The 17,465-nt window shown below is 54.0% G+C and overlaps 1 protein-coding gene across 4 annotated transcripts in view; it reads left to right on the top strand.

Moving 5' to 3' along the window:
• Positions 1-16,692, top strand: part of CDH22 (cadherin 22) — a 75,386-nt gene extending 58,694 nt beyond the window's left edge. For 3 of the 4 annotated variants that reach the window (XM_068700505.1, XM_068700504.1, XM_068700506.1), the window contains 4 exons: positions 4,349-4,470; positions 4,773-4,890; positions 12,569-12,820; positions 14,129-16,692. In XM_068700505.1, coding sequence (XP_068556606.1) covers positions 4,349-4,470; positions 4,773-4,890; positions 12,569-12,820; positions 14,129-14,667 — 1,031 coding nt within the window. In that variant the 3' untranslated portion in view covers positions 14,668-16,692. Of the gene's footprint in view, positions 1-4,348; positions 4,471-4,772; positions 4,891-4,974; positions 5,259-12,568; positions 12,821-14,128 lie in introns of those variants that run through there. The other variant, XM_068700507.1, reaches the window with a different exon arrangement.
• Positions 16,693-17,465: the final 773 nt, after the last annotated feature.

Genomic DNA, 17,465 nt, shown 5'->3' with positions numbered 1-17,465 from the left:
CCCACCTGCAGAAAACTCAAGAGACTGCATTTGCATCTGAAGAGCAGTAAGAAAAGCAGCAGAAGGCTCCTAGCACGCCTGTGGCTGTAGCTGGGCTGTGTGCTGCTGGGGAGCAGGGGAGGGCAGGGCCCCTCCCAGAACAGGCGCTCCCCAGCAGGAGCTGCCTGTGCCAGGCAGCTGATGAGCAGAGTATTTGGCCTTGCAACAGTGCAGCCAGCAGGAAACATGGGGACTGCTCAGTAAATCTGGACTGGGACCAGGCCAAGCTTTTCCAGACATAAATCTTCATCTCACTCACAAGCTGTTTACCTTCCTTGGGCTAATATTAGTGATTCTCTTCCTGTTTTCCTCTTTGCTCATGTAAAATGATGAGGCCTTGACTGCTGTGTCCACTGCTGGTAATTGAGATGATAAATCTTCCTGCTGGAGACCGGCTTTAATCAGAGCATTGTGTTTGGATGCGATTTAATGACTCTCATGCTGCTGAGTCCGGGCAGGACTCAGGAGAGGTGAGAGCCATTTATATGTTACTTGGCTGATCTGCTGCTTCCCCTTTGCTTCCCTGCAGCTTGGAGCCACATTTTCAGCTCCAGCCTCTGATGTGGCCACCCGCGTCCGATGAGCTGTACCCCTGGCATGCCCCTGTTGTGTCTTTGCCATCGATGCTCTGCTTTTCAATCAGCAGCTGTGCTGACATCCACAAAACCACCCTGTGCCATTGTGCGGGTGCAGGAAAGCAGAGTGGCCCATCCCAGTCTGCTAATCTGCATTTTGTTCTGCCAATTTGCTGAGATAGTGAGGATTAAAATTCCACCCCTGGCTCTTATGGCTTCCCTACTAATGTAAAAATTCTGATTTCAGTATTGTACCAATTTGGTCTTGACGCAGAAGAGGGTGGATTGTGTGCTATGCCTAATGCCATGGCAGTGAGTTGTGTTTCTTGGGAGTGTCGCAGCCACAAACGGCAAGACTCAGTCTGCTGGGCTTTCCTCAAACAGTGCTTTAAGGCCCCAGGAAGCTGCAGAGCACCTTTCTGTGTGCAGTGTGGCTACACAGCTGAGTGTGCAGGTAGCAGTGCAAATGGTACAGCTGCTTCAGCACTGCTTAGAGTTGGAGGTTCACAGCAGAGGTTTGGTTGTAAAAATGCAAAGTGCTTTAGTGTGACCTTGTGTGAAGATCTAGAGAGGCAAGCACTGGATCCCAGCACAGCTTAAACAAGGCCTTCCTCCTTCCTGCTGTGGAGGGGATGTCTAAGCATCTCCACAGCCCCTACTCATCACAGCCAGCTGCAGCTGCAAAGCTTCCAGTGTTTGTTAAGAGAGTTGCCTGGAGCTGCTCGGTGTCCCTCTGTCAGCTGGCTGTCCAGGAGCTTCTGCACAGGGCAAATCCTTGGTGCTTTGCATCTCAATGTTTTTAAGCCAGAAATAGTATCCTCTTCAGGTTACTTTCAAGGTTAATTGTATTAAAAATAATAATAATAGTTGGGGGTGTAGCTGAGGGCTCATCAAGGGTGTGAGTCTCAGCCTCAGCATGGCTGTGCAGTGGGAACATCTTGGTGAGACCCAGCTCGGGGAGCCTGTCCATGCACAGTGCTCCCCACCAGCACCACCTCAGTGTGGACTCAGGACCCTACATGCTGCAGCTTGTGGCAGCAAGGAGAGTGGAGATGCTGCGGTGTAGGAGGGCTGCAGCAGACCTCTGTCCCTGGGCTCCAGCGTGTCTGCAGGTATTTCAGCCCATGTTGGCAAAGGCAGTTGCCAGTCATCAACCTGGAGCTCCCATTCTGCACTGCTGTTTCCAGCATCTCCCCCTTGTTCTGTGTTTTCCCTGTCTCTTTCCTCAGTCTTTTCAGATTAATAGTATTCCAACTCCTGGAGGAAATGCAGAAAAACGGCATGTTTAATTTTAATTTAGGAAACCGTTTAGGTAGCAGCCTAGTTTCCTCGCTGCTGTCAATCAGGTTTTCTCAAGGCTGACATCAATTAGTTTAAAAATATTGAATGTAATTTTGCCTGACACAACATATTGCAGCCACTGCAAAATATAATTTATTTTAGAAGAAGAAATAATTAAACTAATTTGCATGTCAGTCAGCTGAGCTGGAATACCAAGGAGAGACGCTGCAATGGAAAATGACTTTTTTCCTCCCCGGTCGCACTCAGCCTGGCACAGCCTCCACAGCCAGCTGCTGCTTCCCAGAGCCCTTCGACAGCCCTGGCTGATGCCAGCGGCAGCGCCTGCCCCATCAGCTGCTCTGCCTGGCAGTGGTAAATGTGAGCACGTGGAGGGGTGGGAGCACTTCTGCGCATGCGGGATGCTTCACAGGGAGGAAGCACATGTCAGAGCTTTTGGACTTGCAGATGTGACGTTTGCAGTACTGCTGGGTGCAATGTGCTTTTCATCACAGATGTACGATCTTAATCACAATTCTGACCATTGTAAATTCAGTTTATGCTTCACAAGTTACGGAAAACAGATTTCATAGACGTTTTGGAGATATTTTTATCCACTGTATCTAAATATTTTTCATACATTCAGGTACTGACTCAAACTTACATTCAGTTACTGACTCAAAGGAAGAAGGACGTTTATAAAGAAAGCAGTTGAGGAGCTTTCACGTAGATCATGATGCAATTGAAATAAAAGGAGCGGACGTATGCATCGCAGGAAGGGTTGCCGATGATGCCGTGGTCACACTTCTAAACTTGATGTTCTTGGAGAAGTCAAATTTTAATGCTGTCACACAGCCAGGACTAAGTGTGAGCCTCAGGCTTCAACTACGGTGGAAGGGGCTGAAAGAGACCTTTTTGATGACAGGGCATGTTCAGAAGGGATGACTGCTTTGGGCTGTACTCAGGGAGCAGGCTGTGAGCTCTGTCTCTGTCAGAGGGCTGGCCCTGGTCCAGCACCCACTGTGAAGTGCTGCCTACTGCTGTGCGGGGCTGGGGAGGAGACAGATTTAGGGCTCTGTCTGATTTTCAGAACAGCCTTGCACTGATTGCATCCCTCTTGGTGAGGCTGAAACAGCATCTGGATGGGGAGCTGCTGTGCTCAGTCTCATCCCTGTGTCTCAGTGCCCAGCCAGGACCTGGCCCCACATGCCCTGTGCCAAAGGGACTCAGGGGCATTCAGCGACCCTAGAATCAGTTCCTGCACTGGGGGCGCCACAGTTGGGAAGAGGAAGGGGGGCCTCAGGCTGCCTCCTCCTGCCATCCTCCTCCTTTCTGCCTTCTTTCCTCTTTTTCTTGGCAGTGCCAGGTTGCTTCAGCACCAAGGGGCAGGGAAGGTTTCCCATCTTCCGGTAGGGTGAGCAAGCTGTGGAGGGGGTGATAAGATGTTGTCACCCTGCATCTAGCAGGAATTGAACCCTTTTTCCTCCTGTTCCTCTGCAGTCCCAGTGGGCACCGGCCACTGCCCTCTATTGCCCCCAGACTATCCACTCCCTTCTTACCCTGCTGCCTCCCGTTGCCTTTCTTCCTGAAAGCAATTGCAGTTTATTTCACTGCACCAACACACTTTTTAAAATAACACATCGTTCCAGGCTTTTAGTCACGACTTCTGCCTCCCTCCCCCGAAGCAACCATCTAATCACCAGAGCAGCTGGTCTGGGTGAGAGGGAGTGATAACGCGAGAACAGGGTGAAGGCAGCTCTGGGAGGGGGAACACGTTCCTGGCTAATTATGGAGCAGCACTAGATCTCCTCTCCCCTGGGTCCTCCCCCACCTAATACACTGGGGACAGCATTAATTTTATAGACAAACAGACAGCAGAGCTCCTGTCCGAGTAGGGAGAGAGGCATCGGGTCTGTTGGAGTTACCACCTCTGGGGAAAACAAAGGAGATGGAGGGATATTTCATTTCTGGAAACACATGAGGAGCTCCAGGAAATATTAGGCCCTCCAGAGTGATTTGCAATGTTACAGAGGGCTCAGCACACCTATAGGGCACAAACCATGGGGTGGAGCAGCACTGCAGCAAGCGGAGCTGTGAGCGCAGCTCCCTGCCCTGTGTGCCCCAGAGCAGCAGCACCAACAGGACTGGCCCCTGCCCCGGGGGCTTGCTCTGGGCTGCTCAGCTTCTCCATGGGCAGAAGGGGCTAACAGTGGTTCCTTGGGAGTCCTGGACACGAAGCCCAGCAACTGGGCTTATTGACTGGGAAGTGCAGGTGGTGAGGTTGAACAATGCTCTGCAGGATCAGCCAGCCCGCAGAGGCAGTCACCGAACCCTCTGTGCTGGCAGCAGCTGCAGAGGCCACCATGGCCTCTGGACACGCAAAACCACGGAGGGCCTGCTCCCTGCTATCAGCAGATGGCACTTCCCTCTGAAGCTTTGCTTCTCTTTTGTTTCAGATAATCATTCACAGGTGTCAAGGGCCTCTCTGCGCATCCGCATCCTGGACGTGAATGACAACCCACCTGAACTTGCCACCCCTTATGAAGCTGCTGTGTGTGAGGATGCCAAGCCAGGCCAGGTATCGGGCACCCCCCAGGTCTCCTTCAGCAACAGCAGTGGTCCCATGGTACCAGCAGTGCTCTGGACCGGCGCCAGCCTGCCCAGCCTTCACCTCTGCCAGAACATCTCCGGGTGCTGCTGCTGCCATGCTGGGAACCACTTTGCTGGTGTCCTGTCACTAAGCTGGCCCGCAGGGGCAGAGGCCTATCCCTGGCTGCGGCAGGAGCTGATGGTGCTCCGCTGGTTTGGACCCTGTGAGCCGGGCCCCAGGGAGGGGCTGCAGCAGTGGTTCCAACTCTCATCTCCTCTCTCTCCCCACAGCTGATCCAGACTATTAGTGTTGTGGACCGCGATGAGCCTCAGGGTGGCCATCGGTTCTACTTCACGCTGCCACCTGAAGCCACCAACAGCCACCATTTTTCTCTGCTGGATATTAAGGGTAAGTGCGGGCTGGGCTGGCTGTGCGGAGGGGACGGGGCTGTGCAGTACAGTGGCTCTTAGCCCTGCGCCTTCGCCTGTCCAGCGGTCACCATCTGGCTGTGCTGATGGAACTCAGGAGCTTTCATGCACCCTCTCGGCTCCTTGCCCACCTGTAGCTGTGGGACTGGCCAGCTGACTTTGGATTTCCTCAAGAAGGTTCCACCAGCTTTCTCCTCTGCTGCAAGCAGCTCTGCTGCTCCTAGCACACTGTCTGGATAGCCTGCGATATTTCCAGGGCTCTTGGTCCCTTCCTTGATGTGCAATCTCTAACTTGCCTGCTTGCAAGGAGATGATGTGGATTTACAGGTGAACACGCTCCGTTTTAAGCATTGTGATTTATCCTTCTCCAGTGCATGGCCTGGAGCGTGGGGTGTCAGTGGGCTGCTGTGCAGGCAGGCAGCCCCTTGCCCCCAGACGGGAGCAGCCCATGGGTCCTGGAGGCAGCGGGGCTGAGCAGTAGCCAGCCCTTGGCTGATGAGGCTAGTTGAGATATAACCAGCAGAGCCAGATTCCTGTTAGGTGGGCTAAGGGTGAAGCCCCACCAGGTTTCCCAAGGCTTGCCCTGCCCCTTGGGCCTGCCTGAGAGCCCTGGGTGCAGCGGGGCTCTGCAAACTTCTGGGCTGAGCTGGCTCTGCAGTAGTGTCCCCAGCCTGCAGCTGTAACCGCCGAGCTGCTCTGCGGGGCTGGTAGGCTGGGCCCTGGCTATTTGTGCAGCTTTGAGGGGCACGAGGTCAGGCTGTGTTTGTATGATGACTGTCCAGAAAAGTAGTTATCAAGCTGCTTCCTATTTTTAACTGGTGTCTGATGAATTTAGGTGCTGACTGCAGTGGTAAAAGCAGCAGAGACTGTTGCAGTTATTAGAATGTTTTTTAGCCAGATGTGCATGTATTTGTCAAAGGGGCCAGCCCAGATGGAAGCCAGCGGACTACATTACAGTACCTTGAAACGCTTTCTCCTTGTTCACTATTGATCAGCATTGTTAGGGTAGTTCAAACTGAACTTGCAGAAAAAAAAAAAAGCCAACAACAACAAAAAAAAAAAAAAAAAAAAAAAAAGGAAATGTAATTGTAGAAGTAGTGACATCACTTTGTGCCCTAAAAAGGGCAGCTGTCCCTGATCCAAGCCCCCGTGATCTCTGCCCCTCCGCCCCCCCCCCATGGGGCAGCTGTTTACAAGACCTTTGTTTCTTATCATGTACGTAAGCTTTAATCCTCTGCAAGACTTTGCCCCCACACCCAGCGATTAACTTCTTTTGCTGTTTCTGAAGGACCTCAGGAAAACATGTGAGAGCACTCTCAGTTACACCCTGGTTGCCTGTCCCTGCCCACACCCTGCCAAAAGCTGGGGCTGCAGTGCCTCAGAGCAGGCTCTCCGCTGCAGCTGGGAAGGGACCTGCAGCGATTGCTGCTCCTGCCCAGGACAGGGGCCTGGCCGAGGGGCTGGAGCTCAGCAGGGCCACTCAGAAGTACTGGGGTTGCCCCTGCTCCTGCAGGAGGGTCTCATTGGGAGGGGGCAGGACGCAGGCTCTCACTCGCTGTCTCCTCCAGAGCTGCTGCTCTCTTGAGTAGGATGAGGCGCGCTCATCGCATGGGGTAATCCTCTGTGCTAAATGATCCCACAAACCTTGCATGTGGTGCAACACTGCATAAAATGAGTAAAAGCTGGCATCACCTCCCGCCTTCTGCTCGTGGTAAAACAAATGCTGTTGCTGCAGGGTTATTCCCAGGGTGTTTGGAGACCCTCCCAATTGCCAAGCAATGCTCTCTTCCACAGCGAGAGGCGGTGGCTGCCTGTGCAGATGGAGACGCTCCCCACTTTGGCTGTGTGCTTACTTTAGTGTCATCTCCCTTCCTTTGATTTCTCCCTGCCTCAACTTTTCCAGTCCACTGAGTGTCCTGATAGTGCTCACCTTTGCCCCTTGCCCACTTTGATTCCGTTGCTGCATCCTCCTTTGTTCCCCCCCCGCTTTCCTCCCTCTCATGCGTTCACCCCTCTTCTACTCATCTCTCCTCCTTCATGTAAATATCAGTGGTGACAAACTGCTACCACCAGCCCATCTGTTTCTTTGTACAAATTTGTAGCCAGTTTTGAAACGTGATTTATAAATATTGCTTTTGCAGCCAAGGAGTGACACTGATGGATGTCAGCACAGATGGATTCACTGAGCTCTTGCTTAAATCCTTCTTCTCTTTTTTGCTTTGCACCTACTTCCCTCAGCTTCTGCAAGGCAGCAGAAAGCCATCTCAGGAGTGTAACTTGTCCCCAGCGACCAGCATCCTCTTGGGACCACTCTCGTTACAGGCCATCAGGCAGGGCATGAGCCCGGGCAGAGGCACCCTCCCGCTCCAGGCTCCAGGCACCGCGCTGGCCCACGGTGCGGAGGGGCTCCCTCGGGAGGGCCGCGGTGCTGCAGGCCGTGCTGCCGGCTCAGGCAGGCACCTCACTAACAACCCTTGCAGGAGACTGGGAAAGCAGGAGTGAGATGGTGGATGGTGCACGGCCCTATTGCGTGTGTGGGGCCAGGGCCAGCCAGGGCAGGATAGGGCACTGTTCATTGTCCAGGCTCTCCTGGGGCTCCTTGTGGGCAGCATGGATGAAGCCTCTGAGGACTTTGGGAAAGCCTGGGGTGATGGGGCAGCCTGTCTTGCTGATGAAGAGCTCGTACAGCACCTGCTAGCAAATAGGTGTATGGCAGCAGTTGCAGAGCACGTCTGCTGCAGTCTGATGTTGCCACAGTTCAGCCACGATACTGCTGCTGACCTGCACCATGCTGGGTCCGGCCCCACTGCAGCTGAAGCTGCCCAGAGTGGGGCTGGCCCTTCAAATGTGCCTGCAGTTAACACCTGCAGCCCTGCTCATCAGCTCCCAGCAGCACGCAGAGCTGCCTTGGCTGCCAAGAGCTGCCTTGGCACCAGGTCAGAGATAGAGGAGCAAAAGGTCACCCTGCAGGATGCTTTGCATTAGCTGAATTATAGCTGAAGTAGTTTGCAGGAGTCAGGCTTTTAGAAACAGTGCTATTTCCTACTGGCATTTTTCTTGGTCTGTCCCAGGGAGTGCTCAAGCACTTGCTAATTCATCAGACATGAAATAAAAAGTCATTTGTGATAACAGTGGACTCAATCCAGAAGGAAGATGCCCAGCTAATGAAGTGCCCAAAGGAGAAGATAGCACTGGAAAAGCTGACCTCACCCACGGCCAACTGGTGCCTTTCCAAAGGCATTCACCATCCTGTGACTCCTAACTTGCCTTTTGCTGGGTCTTTCTGGCCTGAAAAAATTGATTAGAGAAGGATCAAAGGCAATTAAAGCCTGAAATCATGTTCTCCAAGAAATGCTAATTGTGTTGGAAGGGATGGTAGAAAGCATCTAAGCCCAACGACCTGGAAGGGGTGGTAGATAATATGGAGCGCCACATGGAGCTACTGACTCCAGAGCTCAAGGGCTAGGCAAACAGATGTCTGAACTCTCTGCAGGTCTCATTAAGAGCATGTAATGGGTGATAGAAGATCTGAAAAGTGTTTCAATCTAAAGCAAAATGTTAGGATTTGAGGATTGCCTCAGGATAGACAAAGCCTCCTCCAGCCCTGCAGGGATGCTGCTCCCAGCACGAGTAACACAGATGCTGATCTGATGTGGGGTGAAAAAGGGCATGAAATCTGTCGGGACTGAGCCAAAGGCAAGTGAGCCTTTGGGTGCCAAGGCCTGGCACCCAAAGAACTTGGGAGAAGAAACACGCAAAAGGGAAAAAATGGATTCTTCTCATAGAGCTGCAATTGCCTGGGGCTGAAGGAAGGAGATCTTTGAGGAGGCCTTCAGGTCAGCAGCGTGGCTGCAGGCAGGGCAGCAGCCGTCTGCACTTGGAGCTGGCGGGCGCTGGGGCTGCAGAGCAGGGGCAGAGAAGGGGAAGGTGGGTGCTCAGTGGGGCCTGGGAGAGGGCAGAGGTGTTGGAATCCAGGCTGGAGGTAGGTTGCTGTCTTCTGCTCTCTTGGTGCTGATCAAGACTGAGTTACGAGAAGTATTTATGAGCTCTCTTTCTGAAGCTGCCAAGAGCATCTTTAGAGAGGGAGTCTGAGGGAATTGTTTTACTATTCCTAGTGATGTTATGCATCCAACAGAGATATTGTATTCCTAAACTTTGCTCTCTCAGCGGTATTGACTGGTCCCTGCACACTCGGCGCACATTGGTTTCTGCCTTCGGTGAATCACTCCTCAAGCAGATAGAGGTGCTGCTGCACGAGGTGGTATGATGTGGTACAGGATAAAACCACTGCGTGTTCATGGAGAGGCTGGCATGGGAAATCTGCCAAGGAATACAAGATGTCAGCTTGTGTAGCAAGATGGTGAGGATAGCAACTGGTTTGGCTTGGGGCCTCAGAGCAAACCTAGCACAGCCTTTGGAGCGGTGTGACCATGTCACAAAGTACAACCTAACTGGATCAGGCAGCAGAACTCGGGTGTGGAGGAGGTCCAAACTCATTTGTGCAGGAAAGCTGTGAATTGAGTTCTGCTGAAATTTCAGTACCACCTTATGGGAAGCACTGCTCCCCAGCCTTATGACCCCAGAACCGGATTTAGCAGAAAGCTGCTATGTAGGAAGAGATAAGAGAGGCTGCAGGGCCAGGGCCTGTCTGGCTTCACTCTGCAAGCACTCAGGCTGTGCTGGTGCAAACAGAAGGATGCCAAGACACACGTCCTGGCAGCAACTGTCTCGGGTCAGCTGCGTGTGAAGACACAGCAGTACCAAGAGAAAATACATTGTTATGTAAGAGGTTGTTTTGGATATGTTTTCCAGGGTATGTTTTTCCCCGATCTAGGCAAAATTTACCTCACTTCTACAGTCAAATAGACTGCATCGCAGGGCAGCTGCGCTGCCTTTCTGGAGTGTCTTGTTCTTCAGTCTGTGACTGGAAGGGAAATGCAAGAATCTTGTAAGTTACAGGTGCAAACTCCCAACAGGGACAGCAGGTCCCAGGGCACCAGGGAGAGAGGGGCACGGCAGGTTGGCAGCAGCCAGAAAGGAGGCTGAAGTTGGCTTTGAGCCTGGGGGCCACTGCTGGGGCCTGAGGTGGGGGTCTGGCTGTCCAGCCTTGGTAAGCTCTGCCTTTGGTGCGAACGTGAAATTTCTTCCTCCTGTCCTAGCAGTGGCTGGGGCTGCTCCCTTGGACCTGTGAGGGTGGGTGGGAGACCACACGGGGATCTGGCCACAGTCTTGGGCTGGTTACTTGGCTCTTGATGGCACCAGCAAAACCAACTTTTGCAGGTTGAGGACCGGATCCTTGCTTGCTTGGTCTGTCCTGCCTTTGTGTCTCTACTGGATCCAGATGCCCAAGGCTCGTTTAGCTGGGCTAGACAGGAGTTTAGTCCCAGCCTCTTGCTGTGATAGCATCGTTAATGTTATTTATATCTCCCAGCTACGCTGCAGCAAGCTGAGGGAGTGGCACCAAATGAGATCTTGTTACCTTTGTGCAAATGATTAGCATAACAATTCATTTTCCCCTAATTTATCCTTGGTAGGTAACAGGAAGCCTCTCCTGCTCTCCCTGGCAGCTCTGCCAGGTCACCTCTGTGCTGGGGCCATGTGTGCAGCTCCCAGAGTTGTGGCCCTGGTGGCAATGTCCTGCAGCCCGGGTGGCTGCCCAGGCGGGGGCTGAGGTCCCAGTCTTGTGTGCAGGGAACCCAGGCAGCACATGGGGTATAGGCAGCCTCTGCTCCCCTTGTAGGTAATCCTCTCCACAGGCTGGTGATGCTGCAGCACTTGGATCCTGCGTGATTTAGGAAGCATGGGCCAGTGCTGGGTACTGCAGCCTTGCAGGCACAGTGCTGACACTGCATGCGTTATTGCCTTATTGCTGTCTCCTGGTCCATGCGCTGAGGTTGTTGCCTGCCTGAAGTGTGCTGTTGCGAGCAGGGATGAATGAGGTTACCTAGGAAATTCTCTTGAAGGATAAAAGGTACTGCATCCAAAGGAAGAGTTTTTCTAGTGAAATCTTCAGCGCAGTTCTGTGTGCAGGGAGATTTGGTTTTGAATACTGGCCTTGTGGCATTCAGTGCAGCCCTGAACGTTGGCTGCTGTGGTCTTCTGTCTGGTGTTCACACCATTCCTGAGTCAGAAGGTGAGCTCTTCAAGGCAGACCCTGCGCTCTCACATGAGCTCACAGAGAGATGATGTTTTCCTATCTCCTTTATGCTAAAATCCCAACTCTCCCTAGCGAAGGGGCAAAAGGCTCTGCTCTCTGCAGCAACACAGCCATATTCTGGGACATGGAAAACCCTGGAGGACTGAGTACAGAGGCTTAGGGATGGGAGCAGCACTGTGGCAGCTGAGCCCTCCACGCTCTGCTCTGCCCCAGCTCAGCACGGTGCCGCTGCGACCTGCCCGCATCCTGCCCCCCAGTGCCTCTGCCCCGGCCGGGTGGGCACCCACTGTGCGCTTGGCTCCCATCCTGCCCCTGCCGTGCCCCGGTGCTCCCGTGCAGCGCCCGATCCATACGGCAATTTCCGTGGTGGCAGGCGGCCCAAGAGCCAAGATTAAAATAGCTGTCTTTTCCAATCGAATTGCTGATTGATACAGAAAGGGGCCAGTCCAGCATAAATCAGGAGCAGTGAGGAGAGAGTCTGTAGACAGCAGCACCTTGCTGTGTCCAGGCCAATCTATGCTTTATTAGATAAAGACTGCAGCCAGTCGGCAGCAACTTCTGACATCTGGCCACAATTGTTCAGATGCTATTCAGTCCTTTTCCTTCCACCCTGCTCTGCTGCTGACTGGCAGCAAGCGGCACGCATGAGCAAGGTCCAGAGCTGATTTTCAGTCCCTTTTCTTAGCCTCCATGCTCCAGGTTGTGTGCAGCTGCTGCTCAAGCTCATCTCTGACCCTGGGGCACTGGCAGGTCCCATGAAGTGGCTGTGTTAGTGGTACTGAAACTTGAGCCAGCTAAGCCCTTGAAGCAGCAGGATTTGAGCAAACAAGGACAGCCAGCTGAGCTGGCAGGCTTGAAGAAGCTCTGCCTGCTTTTTTGGAAGTTTTACAAAGGACCCTGGGGGTGTTGGGCTCTGATTGAGGCAGGACTCTTTACCCATGGCTCTCAGGTTTGGGGGCAACAGCCATTCCTGCAGGCTCAGTGCCCTCTGCAGAGCTCCATCCACTCCAGACTGAGGGGGCCAGGTTGGGTCAGGATGGGTCTCCAAGTCAGTGACCAACTCTTACCCTGATTCCTGTTCTGTGCCACTCTCGGAGCATTTTCGGAGAGGTTCTTCCCCTCTGTTCTTCCCCACTTTTGCTCCTGTGTCAGGTTTGCTAAGCCCCAGCAGTGCTGGCGGTGAGGCGGGCTGTCCTCTGCCAGCACAGGGCACTTGCTGGAGCCGAGCCAGACGCTCCTGGGCACCAGGGCTGCCAGGGGACCGTGGCGTGGGGAGCCAGAGCTGGCTCTGCTCCTGTCGGGGGACAGCAGGAGGCCAGGGCATGCCATTCCCTGCTTGGCTGAGCTGTTGGTGGCTGGAGCTGGCATCTGTACAACTGATGAGCGTGTGGTGGCAGCCCACCAGCATCCTGAGGGCTTGTCCCATGTACAGAGGAGCTCACGCTGGTCCTGCTGCTCTGTGATGGGAGTGACTTTGCTGTCGTTTGCTTCTTTCCTGCAGACAATACGGCTGCGGTGCACACGCAGAGAGTGGGCTTCAATCGCCAAGAGCAAGATGTGTACTTACTGCCCATTTTGGTGGTGGACAGCGGCCCCCCACCCCTCAGCAGCACGGGAACCCTGACCATCCGCATCTGTGGCTGTGACAGCAACGGGGCCATCCAGTCCTGCAATAGCACGGCCTACGCCATGTCAGCTACGCTGAGCCCAGGCGCCCTCATCGCACTGCTGGTGTGTGTCCTCATCCTCATCGGTGAGTGCTGCCCAGCTCCTGCTGCCCTCAGCCACCCTGCCTGCAACCCTGCACCGACCTGGCCCCTTTGCCCCCTGACTCCTTGTTGCTGGCTCACCACATTGTGGAGGGCAGGGGGCCAGGGCAGTTGTGGGGGCTCCAGCTTTTTCCCTGCTCCTCACGTGGCGCTCTGGGTGCAGCCAAAGCACAGCTGCCCTTGCCATGGGTGGGTGGGTGCCAAGAGCCATGTGCAGGCTGCCAAGCTGTGCTGGCAGCAGGCATCTGGCTGCAAAAGGGGCATGTGTGTGTCCCAGCACAGAGGCCAAGGGTGGTGGGCACGAGGCGTGCAGTCACACTTGGAACACAGAATGGCAGGGTCAGAGCTGGAGCAGGCAGGCAGGATAGAGGTGAGGTGCATGCAAACCAGAGCATTGCCCAGGACAGGATCTGTGCCCGCAGCATGTGGGGCTCAGCTAGTGCTATCAGCACTAGCATGAGCACTAGTACTGGAGCGAAAGGACACGGCATGAAGGAGCAGAGAAAGCAGGGACTTGTTTGCACATGGGAAAGGAATGGGGCTTGTGGAGAGGGGGGGGAGGTGTGCTGCAGTGTCCTCGGGTTTAGCACTGTGCAGTTGGACACTGCTGCTGAAAGCCCTTCAGCATCAGTGCTGGCTTGCAGCTGGCTCCTGAGGGCTGTCAGGCTTCCTGTGGATGTCAGTGCCTTGCTCAGTGAGGTCTCCTCTCCTTGGCATGTCTGTGCTCCCCATCTCCTGCTGTGTCTCCGTTCAGAAAACCCTTTCCCATAGGGTGTACTTTACACTGGTTTCATTTTCAAACGCAGCACAAACAAATTTCTGCCTAATTGCCCAAATGAATAAAGTGCACATCGATGCTCTAAAGGTGATGGGATGAATGGATGATGATCCAGGACACATCTGTGGCTCGTTGCTCAGGCTCTGCGCCATCTGCTCCACAATCACCCTCTCAACATTTGGCTGCTGCTGTGGTTCACGCACCCCCTTTCCTATTCATCTTCAGCAGAAGCAATCCGTTTGTCTGTCCAGCCGTGCGTTCAGCCATCTGTCCCACCTGTCTCAGTGGGTGTGCTGCATGGAAAAGGAAGCTCCTGTTCTGCTCTGGAGCCCAGGCCAGACTCTCTCCCTGCCAGTGCCGCAGCACGGCTGCTACTTAATGAGCTTGGCTGCTGGGAGCTGGTGGCAGCTGGGTCTGGGCTGCTGGGGCGCCCTGTGCCACAGGGGCCTCACCATTGTGCCCAGGCACCGTATGAAACCATTGCATGTGCTCTGACTGTTTCTTCCTTCTCCAGTGCTGGTCCTTCTGATCCTCACGCTGAAGCGACACCACAAGAGCCACCTGACGTCCGAGGATGACGAGGACATGAGGGACAATGTCATCAAGTACAATGACGAAGGAGGTGGTGAGCAGGACACGGAGGCCTACGACATGTCTGCCCTGCGCAGCCTCTATGACTTCAGTGAGATCAAAGGCGGTGACGGGGGCGGGGGGCTGGGAGAGGGGGGCCCGAGCGGAAACCCAGCCTCCGAGCGCCATGTCCTCCCGCAGTGGGTGCAGAGCCCGGACCTGGACTTCTCCTTGTTCAGAGACTACATCTGCAGGAAGGTGGAGCAGGCAGATGAGGACCTCTCTGTGCCACCCTACGACTCGTTCCAGACCTATGCTTTCGAGGGCTCGGACTCCCCTGTGCTCTCCCTGAGCTCGATAAACACCTGGTCCAGCAGCTCGGAGCAGGACTTCTCCTACCTGGGGGCCTGGGGGCCGCGTTTCCGGCAGCTGGCAGCGCTCTATGCGGGGCGCCGTGGCGAGGAGGACAGCGAGGAGTCCTAGCCGTGCCAGCCAAAGCCCGCAAGGCTCCGGGCGCTTCCAGGGCCAGGGCTCTGGCCATGGCAGGGTCCAAGCACGGGGGGCTGTGGGTGCTGGTGGTGGCTGCTGGGGGGGCTGTGCCGCAGGGGTGGGCCTGAGCTGGGTGCTTCCCGCAGCCACCTCCTGGTCCAGGCTGTGTTGCACCCACACGGCCAGGCTGGCGTGCCCGTGTGAGCCGCTGGGGCCATCGTAATCTCCTTAATGCTGATCTCTGTTAAAGCACTGCGCATTAATTTAAGAAAGAGAAAAATCTAATTCAAGAGAGATTGGAGGGGTTTCTCTCCCACAAATTATCATTTAAATAGATCCGTTCAGTGAGTCCAGTTCAGGGTAGGAAGAGCAAACCGGGAGCCTTTTGTTGTCTAAATTGTTTTTGTCACTTGAGTCAGAGCATTTGAAGTGCTTTGATTTCTTTAAGAACTTTCCTTGCAGAGGGAAATAAGCTTTTAACTTCTGTTCTGCTTTTTCTGCTTACATTTGCTCACTTTTTGGAGTCCTCCTTCCTTCTGCACATGGGCTCCCAGGCAGTACCTGCACACTGCCACACTGGGGATGCTCACGCCGGCTGCAGCTCCGTGGTCACACCCTGAACAGAGCGACTGCTGCCCAGGAGTTCACTTCAAAACACATTTCTCTGCTAAGCTGCAGCTGCAGTGCGTCTCAGCTCTTAGACCTTTCCTGTAGTTAAAAGGCTGATGACTCAAAGGGGCTTCCTCTTGCACACCCTGCGCACTGGGCACTGTCTGTGGCATGCTGGTGTGCTCCAAGGCCCCGGTGATGGACAGAGTCCTCCTGCCTGCTGCTGAGGTGTGGTGGCATGGCTGGAGCCGGTTGCTGCAGGCTGAGCAGCAGCTCTGTGACACCTCAGTGCGCCCAGGTGCCCCTGCCCTGGCACCCTGCAAGAAACCTGCAAAACACCCATGGGTGGCACAGCTTCCTTTGCATGAGACCTCTGGTTTTAACAGGTATGTCAGAAGGCGGCAGGTGGGATTTGCCTTTGTTCCTTGGGCTTCCTCCTTACTAAAGGAAAGTGCTTCTTGGCCCTGCTGGTATTGCAGCTCCTTATCTGTTCCTGTTTAAAACAATCAGTGATGTATTTGATAGGTAACCGATAAGGTTTCCCAAGGCCTGACACATCCTGGGCTTTTCACTGGGTTTGTCCTTTTAGTTTAGCCACAGACGGTGTTTGCTATCCTTGGAGAAGGCTTAAATGTAAATGTACATGCGTGTTCATTTTATGCTGTTTTGCTTCCCGGCTGCTGGTGTTGGCCCTTTAGCCACAGGGTGAGTCCTGATGGTGGAGAGAGGCAGGATGCATCTTTGCCATGGCTCCTGCCCCTGGCTGCTCCTCCCCGCTGCCACCATGCTTGGCTTTCTGCCGGGACCAGGAGCTGCTTGTGTCTCAGGGTCTCTCTGGTCCCTGCCAAAGAGGCTGCAGGCACCCACGCCCTGGTGTGCCACTGGTTCACTGTGATGATGCTGGAGAGGCAGCAGGGCCAATGGAAGGTGATGCCCTGGATCCCAGAGCAGGAGAAAAGAAAGCCCTCTCTTTCCTCAGGAATGTGTACGTGTTTTCCCTCTGGGCTGAAGTGTTGGAGTCCCTCTGGAGTTGGCCTTTCCTCTAGCAAAAGTGTTGTGCAATAGTAGGGCTCTGTCCATAGGAGATGGGGTCTGACAGGGTACGTGTTTAGCCACCCTCCCACTGGTTTCCCCCTCCCCGACCAGCCAGTCCTCCCCACTGCGCATGCACGCACGCTTGCGTTTTAATTTCCATCCCCCATGTAAATACGGGAGGGGCACGGTGCCCAGCGAGCTGGCAGCTCCATGGGCACTGCCCTGCGCTCCCTGCCCTCCTGCACCCACAGGAGGAGCTGGCAGCTGCCACAGTCTTCTCTATCCAAACAAAATTAGGAGGTTGATTTCCTCACCCTTGTTATTTTTTTCAAGGTCTTTCAAGGACCTGGAAATAAATGATTTCCTTGTCATCTAGCCTGAGTCTTATTTGCCTTGTCTTGTTTTGTTTCATAATGCTGCTATTCTAACGTGGTCCCATGAATGCGTGCCCAGAGGGCAGGGGGCCGGCACAGCCTAGGCTGGCACATTCCACACCGGGGCTGGCAGCTGGGCCAGGCAGGGTTCCCAGGGCAGGGTGCTGCTTCTCTGGCTCCTTCCCCTTTTTCACTGAAATGCTCATCAGAAAAAGCATCTTCATGAGCAAGATCAGTTTTTTTTCTGGCTGAATCTGAAGGAAATGATGAAAAAACAATATGCACTTGGCTTCCACCATCTTTTCAGAAAAAGAAAGCTGGGCTGTGTTGTGAGCAGCTAGTTGAGGTGCTCGGCGTGTGCTCCAGGCAGCCTGCGGTGCCCACCTGCTGCTCTGCTCCCCCAGGAGCCACACAACACTGGGGGCTGGAAGGCCACAGCTGGGCACAGGCTTCTTAGCACCATCCTTGAAGGAAACTGCGTGCTAAATGACAAAAGAAAGTCTGATTATGCATCCTCATCATCATCCTTTCTTAGCCAATAGAGTACTTCAATGTTCTTTAAAACATGAACCTTTCGTGCTGTTTTCCTGAAGTCACAGACAGCCTCATAGGTGTCCAGCTGCTCACTGACAAGCATGGAGCCCGATCATGTTCTTCCCAGCTTCAGTACCGTTGGGCATCGATAACAGGTTTTGTTGCCATGACCCATTCTCATATTGGTAATGGCATGTATTAGTGCAGTGTTCAGTTATCAGCTGCAGAAGAAAAAAAAAA

This window comes from Anas acuta, chromosome 16, assembly GCF_963932015.1.
Source record: "Anas acuta chromosome 16, bAnaAcu1.1, whole genome shotgun sequence".
In the NCBI taxonomy this organism is placed as follows: domain Eukaryota; kingdom Metazoa; phylum Chordata; class Aves; order Anseriformes; family Anatidae; genus Anas; species Anas acuta.
Note: the sequence above shows the minus strand (reverse complement) of the source record. Positions and strands in the feature narration are given on the sequence as shown.